General features: G+C 37.8%; 1 protein-coding gene across 2 annotated transcripts in view; it reads left to right on the forward strand.

Moving 5' to 3' along the window:
* EIF3E (eukaryotic translation initiation factor 3 subunit E) overlaps nucleotides 1-2,639 on the forward strand; it is a 47,533-nt gene extending 44,894 nt beyond the window's left edge. The window contains exons 11-13 of one of the 2 annotated variants that reach the window (XM_004011785.4): nucleotides 921-1,023; nucleotides 1,305-1,439; nucleotides 2,468-2,639. In XM_004011785.4, the coding sequence (XP_004011834.1) occupies nucleotides 921-1,023; nucleotides 1,305-1,439; nucleotides 2,468-2,506 (277 nt within the window). In that variant the 3' untranslated portion in view covers nucleotides 2,507-2,639. Of the gene's footprint in view, nucleotides 1-920; nucleotides 1,024-1,304 lie in introns of both variants that reach the window. The other variant, XM_060393481.1, reaches the window with a different exon arrangement.
* Nucleotides 2,640-10,784: the final 8,145 nt, after the last annotated feature.

The raw sequence follows: 10,784 nt of genomic DNA on the forward strand, positions 1-10,784 counted from the left end.
GAAGGAAATGGCAACCCACTCCAGTACTCTTGCCTGGAGAATCCCATGGAGGAAGGAGCCTGGTAGGCTACAGTCCACAGGGTCTGTAAAGAGTCAGGCACAACTGAGCGACTTCACTTCACTTCACCTGTATATGCGTATATGTATACCATCCTTTTAAATATTATACATGCATACATAGATACTCTTTCATCATTTGACTGACTGACTTACCTGCTATGAAGGCTTGTGTTTGTGTTAATCCTGATAAATTAAGCCCTGCAGTGGCTTCTTTTTCAAGAGGCCTCTGATCATTAATTAGAAAATGCAAATTGGTTGATGACATCAAAGACTTTAAGTCAGGGTCTTGGTGTCTGTCATCTTTCTCCGTCCCCCTCTCCTCCGTTCGTGTTTTCTCTGTATGTATGTGTCTTTTTACTTAAACTCAGTGGCCATTTAGGTATCTGTAGTGTACAGTTCCAGGGAGTGTCCTTAGTGCAGAAGAAAATGAAATTCAGCAGCCCTGAATTTTAGTTATGTGCTGCATTTTATTATTCTTAATTTCTGATGCTCCTTATAATGGGTTTAATGTCTATAATCATTACACATTGTACAACGTTTTTCTCCCTTAGATCATTAGTAGTGGAGCACTACTAAGTAAGATACTTTTATGGAAGTTAGAAGGATTTGTGTAAATACAGAATATGGGGCCCTCCCTTCAAAAACCTTAAATCTGTTAGGTGAAATGAGCTAGATTGTGAACAGCTCAAGAAAATAGCACAAACATGAACAATGCAATTTTAAGAGTCATAATATTTAAGAGAAGATGACCCATAAGTACTTAAAAGTTTCCATATAGAGTATAGGTCAGAGACTGTGTATATAAAACTAAGTTTTTAACTCAGTTAATGTCATTTTATTTCTTTTTTCTTTTCCATTAGCATGTTGGCAGATAAACTGAACATGACTCCAGAAGAAGCTGAAAGGTGGATTGTAAATTTGATTAGAAATGCAAGGCTGGATGCCAAGATTGATTCTAAATTAGTGAGTGTTGTCTGTGCTATGTACTAGATATCAGTTGCTGATTATTTTATATTTTGGGAGGAAGTTTTTGTTGGGACATTTATTCTAGAATTTTTGTTTTAATGTATAATAGTTTTTTTGAAGGCAGCAGCAATTTCCTGTTTTTTTGTTGTTGGATGATATTGTCATCTGTACTGTGCATAAAAATATTTGCAACATACATGTAGGTTGTGATGTCGTACTTACAACTTAAGAAACTCGGTTGTTAACGTTATAGGACCAATTTTTCTCTCTCATTTTAGGGTCATGTGGTTATGGGTAACAATGCAGTCTCACCCTATCAGCAAGTGATTGAAAAGACCAAAAGCCTTTCATTTAGAAGCCAGATGTTGGCCATGAATATTGAGAAGAAACTTAATCAGAATAGTAGGTCAGAGGTAAGAACCACACATCTTCTGTTGTCTCAAATTTGGCAGTAAATAATATAATTGTTACATGGGTATCATTTGAGAACAAATTAATTTTGGTTGTGTCTGGTTTTGTTTTGGGGGGTAATTTTATTTAAGAATCACTAAACTGAAAAGATTTTTCTTAGATTTTTGTGCATTAGTTAGGAAACAAAAATTAAATTATGTGTTCCTAGTTTTATTACAAGTGGGTTTTTTTTTCTTTTACCCTTCCTGTGTGCCTTCATTATGTCATTTCCTTAGTGTTTTCAACACATCATTTTGATACTGGCAGATGATAAGTTACATGTGTTATCTCTCAAGTACTTGAAATTTGTGTTCCTTTAAAGAACTACTTCTGCAACAATGTTGATCTTACTATGTTAGTGTTGATTTTACAAAATTTGACTTTATCTGATACTCATATTTAAGTGTCAGAAAAATAGATTTCCACTTTGGGTAGAAATCCTGCATATTAGATATTAAAGGAATTTGAATAGCCTTGAAATTTTGGGATTCCAAACTACCCCTAATACTTTTCAGGCATTATGATTACTTACAGCTGGAGGGTAGAAAGTTTTTAGAAAACAGTCAAGCTGCGTTCAAGGATCTCATCTGATTGAAGTTTTTAACAGATTTGTGTCCTTAGCATAGTCCTTCAGTTTTAAACTTTATTGTCCTTTCCTATTCCATCCAAGTGTAGAATTAACTGAGCCTGAAAAATAACTAACGTGTAGTTGTTATTTCTGTATGCTTAAGGGTCAAGTTGTATTGTTTGGGATTATAATATTGGTGATATTGTCATTGTTATACTTTTAATTGGTCAAAAACTGTATCAGATGGTATTTTGTTGTGTTGTTCGGAAACACCTCACATTTGGTAACTGAGGAAGTTGTTAAAGTCGTGGAGAATAGATTGGCAGAAGTGTGGCTAAAAAATACTAGTGTCGCTTTTTTTCAAAGTTGGCTTTTCAGAAATTATCTCTTTTCATCCTGTTGATTTCTTTTTGTGTATTTTAGGCTCCTAACTGGGCAGCTCAGGACTCTGGCTTCTACTGAAGAACTGTACAGAAAAATTGAAAAACCTTTAAAAGAAAGGTGAAATAATAAAACCATTATATAAAGGTGAAACCTTTTAGAAACAACGTATTTAGTATAATTTTGGAGAATTTGAATAAAATTGACCATTTTATTTCTTTGTGTATGTAAGTGTGTGATTTTTTTTTTAACTTTTCATTTTGGAATAATTACATCAATAGTTTTCCAGTAAGTTGCAAAAATAGCAGAGAGAGGTCTTGTGCAACCTAAATATAGTTTTTCCCAATTTTTTCCTTGTATGTTACTATAATCCAATCTCAAACTGGGGTATTGATATTGGTACAGTGGTATGAATAACTCTGTGTGCCATTTTATCACTTTTTGTGTTACCATCTCTACAGTCAAGATACAGAGCTCTCATCGTCATCAGGAAGGTCTCCTTATGCTACCCCTTTGGAGTCATGCCTACTCCAACCAGCTCTAACACCTGACAGCCACTGATCTGTTCTCTTTATCTGTAGTTTTGTTATATGAAAGTGTTAGTCACTCAGTCGTGTCCCACTCTTTGTTACCCCATGGACTGTAGCCTGCCAGGCTCCTCTGTCCATGGAATTCTCCAGGAAAGAATACTGGAATGGATAGCCATTCCTTTCTCCAGGAGATTTTCCTGACCCAGGGTTGGAACCTGGGTCTCCCACATTAAAGGCAGATTCTTTACCATCTGAGCCACAGTGGAGATATAATCTTGTCATTATGAGAACGTTATAGCAACAGTATATGACTTTTTTTGAGGTTAGCTTTTTCTACTCAGAATCCCCTTGAGATCTGTTCAAGTTATCATGTATGTCTGTGGTTTGTTTCTTTTTATTTCTAAGTTGTGTTCCATGATATTAATGTACCACGTTGTTTGACCTGTACCTCTTTTAGAATAGTTTGATTGTCTCCAGTTGGGGCTGTTAGCAAATAAGGCTACCACTTCTTAATGCCTTAGTTAAAGTGGCTCTTCAGTCACTCACTAGGCTACTACAGAGACTTAAATAGGAGTGTAAGTTGAATTTTGTAAATACCTTATTGAATATGATGTACGTGTGTGTGTGCACATACACAGAGTTAAACACACAGAATGTTAAACAGAGTTAAATATTCAAGAAGTATATACAGTCCCCATTAGTCTCCTTTACCTACACGTGGTTTGATTTTCCACTTTGTTGAACTAAAGCCCAGTCACATAACAGAAATATCTATTAACTGGTCTCAACAAATGGTACAAAGATAAAAGATACATGCATATTTTTCTTTTATTTGACACCTAATCAGGCCACCATTAACACACAGTTAAGTTTGGAGAATACAGGTCAGATCTGGTGCTTGTGTTGTGTTCAGATCTCTGGTTTGTGGTATTGGTTCTTCTAAACTATCATGCAAAGGTGCTGAAACTAGAGGGGAAGATTCCCAAAGAGGGTAAGCCAAATGCTAATTTTTGACTCATCTATAACCAGTGTTGTGAGAATGCCAAGTTTAGAGGACCGCTTATAGTACAAAATGATCAAGGTTCATAAAGAAAATACCAAAAGGTGGCATATCAGTAGCTAGATAGAAGTAGACCCTCATTACCTCATGTAGGAGCTAATTCCTTGGATCAAAAGTACTGATCTGTAATAAATGGAGCAATAGTTATATAAAATTGCATGTGTTGGTCAGGCTATATTGAAATGGGAAGGGTGTTAAGATGCCTTTGTTTCCATCTTCACCAGTGACCCGAGGGCAAAATGTTCTGAAAACATCATTAACACTCACTTTTTAAGTCAGTTGTTCAACCAAGGTGTTAATAGCAAAGATTTCTAGGTGATTATATCACTAGCAATTAAAAGCAAGTCTGGCAGTTACTTCATTTGTCATAGTGGACCAATAGGAACTGTAGGGAGGAAAGAGAATTTGTCAGGGATTTTTAACACCTATATGTGTAAATAACCCAAAGGGAAGAAAAAGGAATCAAACATTTGACTGCCTTACTCATGCCTGGAAGCACTGAAAATTTGGTGTTAATATTTATATATTGTTGATGAGGAAACATACACAGATGGTTTACTCAAGGTCATACCTAGTACATGTTAAAGCATGGAATTGAAAATAGACTTTTTCAGTTATATCACACTGTCTCTCCTTACATCGTTATTGCTTTATAAATTCTTCCAGACTAAGTTTACATAGGGTTAGAGGATATATGTTTAGTAGGTTGTAAACGAGGATCTTGATTCACAAAACCATCTCATTATCTTGAAATGAGAGCAGAGGGTGTATTTTTTAACCAATATAATCATTTGATACTATTTGGTTCCCAAAAGGACCTATTGAAATATATAAAACTTTAATGACTATGTGATTTTTTTTATATTTAAATGTTCTTTCAAGATTATATACTATATAAAGTTCAGTTCAATTCAGTCACTTAGTCAGGTCTGACTCTTTGTGGACCCTATGAACTGCAGCATGCCAGGCCTCCTTGTCCATCACCAACTCCCAGAGTCCACCCAAACCCATGTCCATCAAGTTGGTGATGCCATCCAACCATCTCATCCTCTGTCACCCCCTTCTCCTCCTGCCCTCAATCTTTCCCAGCATCAGGGTCTTTTCAAATGAACATCACATCAGCTCTCCACATCAGGTGGCCTAAGTATTGGAGTTTCAGCTTCAACATCAGTCCTTCCAATGAACACCCAGGACTGATCTCCTTTAGGATGGACTAGTTGGATCTTCTTGCAGTCCAAGGGACTCTCAAGAGTCTTCTCCAACACCACAGTGCAAAAGCATCAATTCTTTGGTGCTCAGCTTTATAGTCCAACTCTCACATACATACATGACTACTGGAAAAACCATAGCCTTGACTAGACGGACCTTTGTGGACAAACTAATGTCTCTGCTTTTTTATATGCTGTCTAGGATAGACATAACTTTCCTTCCAAGGAAAGCACCTTTTAATTTCATGGCTTCAGTCACCATCTGCAGTGATTTTGGAGCACAGAAAAATAAAAGCCTGACATTGTATCCCCATCTATTTGCTATGAAGTGATGGGACCACATGCCATGATCTTAGATTTCTAAATGTTGAGTTTTAAGCCAGCTTTTTCACTCTCCTCTTTCACTTTCATCAAGAGGCTTTTTAGCTCCTCTTCACTTTCTGCCATAAGGGTGGTGTCATCTGCATATCTGAGGTTATTGATATTTATCCCGCCAATCTTCGTTCCAGCTTGTTCTCCCAGCCCAGCGTTTCTCATGATGTTCTCTGCATAGAAGATAAATAAGCAGGGTGACAATATGCAGCCTTGATGTACTCCTTTTCCTATTTGGAACCAATCTGTTGTTCCATGTACATTTCTAACTGTTGCTTCCTGACCTGCATACAGGTTTCTCAAGAGGCGGGTCAGGTGGTCTGGTATTCCCATCTCTTTCAGAAATTTCCACAGTTTATTGTGATCCACACAGTCAAAAGACTTTGGCATAGTCAATAAAGCAGAAATAGATGTTTTTTCTGAAACTCTTGCTTTTTCAGTGATCCAGGAGATATTGGCAATTTGATCTCTGGTTCTTCTGCCTTTTCTAAAACCAGCTTAAACATCTGGAAGTTCATGGTTCATGTATTGCTGAAGCCTGGCTTGGAGAATTGTAAGCATCGCTTTACTAGTGTGCGAGATCAGTGCAGTTGTGTGGTAGTTTGAGCATTCTTTGGCAATGCCTTTCTTTGGAATTGGAATGAAAACTGACCTTTTCCAGTCCTGTGGCCACTGCTGAGTTTTGCAAATTTGCTGGCGTATTGAGTGCAGCACTTTCACAGCATCATCTTTCAGGATTTGAAATAACCCAGCTGGAATTCCGTCACCTCCACTAGCTTTGTTCGTAGTGATGCTTTCTAAGGCCCACTTTACTTTGCATTCCAAGATGTCTGGCTCTAGGTGAGTGATCACACCATCGTGATTATCTGGGTCATGAAGATCTTTTTTGTATAGTTCTATGTATTCTCGCCACCTCTTCTTAATATCTTCTGTTTCTGTTAGGTCCATACCATTTCTGTTCTTTATCGAGCCCATCTTTGCATGAAATGTTCCCTTGGTATCTCTAATTTTCTTGAAGAGATCTCTAGTCTTTCCCATTCTCTTGTTTTCCTCATTTCTTTGCATTGATTCCTGAGGAAGGCTTTCTTGTCTCTCCTTGCTATTCTTTGGAACTCTGCATTCAAATGGGTATATCTTTTCTTTTCCTTTGCTTTTCGCTTTTTCATGGCTATTTGTAAGGCCTCCTCAGCCAGCCATTTTGCTTTTTCCATTTGTTTTTCTTGGGGATGGTCTTGATTCCTGTCCTGTACAATGTCACGAACCTCTGTGCATAGTTCATCAGGCACTCTGTCTATCAGATCAGTCCCTTAAATCTATTTCTCACTTCCACTGTATAGTCATAAGGGATTTGATTTAGGTCATACCTGAATGGTCTAGTGGTTTTCCCTACTTTTCTTCAATTTAAGTCTGAATTTGTCAGTAAGGAGTTCATGATCTGAGCCATAGTCAGCTCCCAGTCTTGTTTTTGCTGACTGTATAGAGCTTCTCCATCTTTGGCTGCAAAGAACATGATCAATCTGATTTCAGTGTTGACCATCTGGTGATGTCCATGTGTAGAGTCTTCTCTTGTGGTGTTGGAAGAGGGTGTTTGCTATGACCAGTGTGTTCTTTTTGCAGAATTCTATTAGCCTTTGCCCTGCTTCATTCTGTATTCCAAGGCCAAATTTGCCTGTTACTCCAGGTGTTTCTTGACTTCCTACTTTTGCATTCCAGTCTCCTATAATGAAAAGGAATCTTTTTTGGGTGTTAGTTCCAGAAGGTATTGTAGGTCTTCATAGAACCGTTCAACTTGAGCTTCTTCAGCATTACTGGTTGGGGCATAGACTTGGATTACCATGATACTGAGTGGTTTGCCTTGGAAATGAACAGAGATCATTCTGTCGTTTTTGAGACTGCATCCAACTACTGCATTTCGGAGTCTTGTTGACTGTTTCTTCTAAGGGATTTCTGCCCGCAGTAGGAGATATAATGGTCATCTGAGTTAAATTCACCCATCCCAGTCCATCTTAGTTCACTGATTCCTAGAATGTTGATGTTCACTCTTGCCATCTCCTGTTTGACCACTTCCGATTTGCCTTTGCCTAAAGCTAATATTCATATTTTACTACTTTATTTTTCAAATAATGATGTCACTATGGATTACCAGTATCAGTCAGAAAAAAACTATATAACTAATGATCATATTTGCGTATTACCAAAATGTATTTATTGATGAAATGTGTATTTGAAGCATGTATAAAAGCAAATTACTTGGTTCTGGATTTAACGTTAGGTTTTGATAACAGGTAAACTGTCCTAGTAAGATGTTGACCTCAAATGATGTACTAATTAATATTTTTGTGCTCTTTATTTTTTTCCATTCTATAATAGGCACTTCTTTGTGTCAGCAGCTTTTACAGGCACTGGGAACACGTCACAGAAACTTAAATAGTTGCTTGTGTATCTTTTTTAAAACTTTATTCATGTTCATAAACATGTTTGCTTGTTAAAATATGAAATATACAAAAGACTATATTTAACATCTCCAGTTTAAAGAAAAAACCTATGCCCATTAACTAATATCTCCTACCTACTACTTGGCTTGAGAAATTGAGTGGTTCTCTTAACTTTAAAGAGCTTGTGAGCCCCTCTCACTGATTGTATTTTCCTCCTTGTCCCCAAGAAGTAACCATTACCATGACTTTGTGTTATTTCTTTGTATATCCCTACAAAAAAAAAACCTATTTCTTTTCTTCGTATTTTTAATGTATATTTAATTGAAATGTTTTGTATTCTATGGGTTGCATTGTCAGGACTGAAACTTACCCATGTTAAATGGATAAATTCATCTATAGTCCATTCTTTTTCACTGCTTTGTAGTATTCTCTGGTCTGACCATACGATAACTAATTCAGTCAACTGTTGTTGAACATGGGGTGCTTCCAGCTTCTTACCTGGTATTTATGAAACTAGGCTGATAGTCATGTGTCTAACTGAAATGTTAAATCCATTTCCTCTTATAATATATGAGTTTCTTTCTACCATCTTACTATAAAACTTTCTATATGTTCCACTTTGGCTTTTTTCACCTCCATTTCTTGCCTTCTTCAGTTCAGTTCAGTCGCTCAGTCGTGTCCAACTCTTTGCGACCCCATGAATCACAGTACTCCAGGCTTCCCTGTCCATCACCAACTCCCGGAGTTCACTCAGACTCACGTCCATTGAGTCGGTGATGCCATCCAGCCGTCTGTGCTCTGTCGTCCCCTTCTCTTCCTGCCCCCAATCCCTCCCAGCATCAGAGTCTTTTCCAATGAGTCAACTCTTCGCATGAGGTGGCCAAAGTACTGAAATTAGTTTTAGCATCATTCCTTCCAAAGAAATCCCAGGGCTGATCTCCTTCAGAATGGATTGGTTGGATCTCCTTGCAGTCCAAGGGACTCTCAAGAGTCTTCTCCAACAAACACCACAGTTCAAAAGCATCAATTCTTCAGCACTCAGCTTTCTTCACAGTCCAAATCTCACATCCATACATGACCACTGGAAAAACCATAGCCTTGACTAGATGGACTTTTGTTGGCAAAGTAATGTCTCTGCTTTTTCATATGCTATCTAGATTGGTCATAACTTTCCTTCCAAGGAGTAAGTGTCTTTTAATTTCATGGCTGCAGTCACCATCTGCAGTGATTTTGGAGCCCAAAAAAATAAACTCTGCCACTGTTTCCACTGTTTCCCCATCTATTTCCCATGAAGTAATGGGACTGGATGCCATGATCTTCCTTTTCTGAATGTTGAGTTTTAAGCCAACTTTTTCGCTCCCCACTTTAACTTTCATCAACAGGCTTTTTAGTTCCTCTTCACTTTCTGCCATAAGGGTGGTGTCATCTCCATATCTGAGGTTATTGATGTTTCTCCCAGCAATCCTGATTCCAGCTTGTGTTTCTTCCAGCCCAGCATTTCTCATGATGTACTCTGCATAGAAGTTGAATAAGCAGGGTGACAATATACAGCCTTGATGTACTCCTTTTCCTATTTGGAACCAGTCTATTGTTCCATGTCCAGTTCTAACTGTTGCTTCCTGACCTGTATATAGGTTTCTCAGGAGGCAGGTCAGGTGATCTGGTATTCCCATCTCTCTCAGAATTTTCCACAGTTTATTGTGATCCACACAGAAGCAGAAATAGATGTTTTTCTGGAACTCTTGCTTTTCGATGATCCAGCAGATGTTGGCAATTTGATCTCTGGTTCCTCTGCCTTTTCTAATACCAGCTTGAATATCTGGAAGTTCACAATTCATGTGTTGCTAAAGCCTGGCTTGGAGAATTTTGAGAAATTCACCCTAAAAATTTTAATAACCATGTGGGGCCTTAGCTTGCGCTGCGTACAGGCTTTTTCTAGTTGCGGAGGGTGGAGGTTTCTCTTGTGGGGCGTGGGCTCTAGGTGTGAGAACTCAAAACCTGAGGAACTGAGAAAAAGAGAAATATCCAAAGAGTTACTTTTCCAGGACTAATGCAAGACAAAATCCATTTTTAGAATCAGAAGGCCCAATAAATACTGTCAATATAAGTTAGCCACAGTGTTGTAAAACTGAGGAACACCAATGGAAAAGAAATGCAAAAAGCAATTCGAGGAAAAAAGTCTAATCACAAAATAGAATGAACAAGGAAATGGATATTACTGTACAAAATAATGTCTTGATTTATGAAGTTACAATGAAAAGGACAGACGACAAGTGGAGAGCAAGATGACTTCAGTAGCAGCTTTCTTCATGACACTAAGGTCAAAATTACATGTTAAGGACTTGCAAGTGGTCCAGTGGATAAGAATACACCTGCAAATGCAGGTTTTGAGTTCTCACACCAGATCAGCCTCCCTACCTTCCATATTTTTTACCTCCGTGTCTGTGCTGCATTAGATTTTGGGTAATTTCTTCAGATTTGTCTTCTGATTCATTAATGATCTCTTCAGCTATTTCTGATTTGCCGTTACACATCCATTCAGCTTTTATTTCAATGATTTTCATTTATTTTGTATTTCATGTTTTGAATCTACTTCCCTGCCGCTACTCTTAGCCATGCTGGCATCCATTGTTTGATGACTACAGTAGCTTCTGAATTACTCTCCCTGTAAGTATTCTTGACGTTTCCCCTCCCACCATTCCCAGCTGTTTTCCATATGAGAGTAGTCTTTTAGAATTTAAATCTGATTGTTTT

Source organism: Ovis aries, chromosome 9 (assembly GCF_016772045.2).
Source record: "Ovis aries strain OAR_USU_Benz2616 breed Rambouillet chromosome 9, ARS-UI_Ramb_v3.0, whole genome shotgun sequence".
Taxonomy (NCBI): domain Eukaryota; kingdom Metazoa; phylum Chordata; class Mammalia; order Artiodactyla; family Bovidae; genus Ovis; species Ovis aries.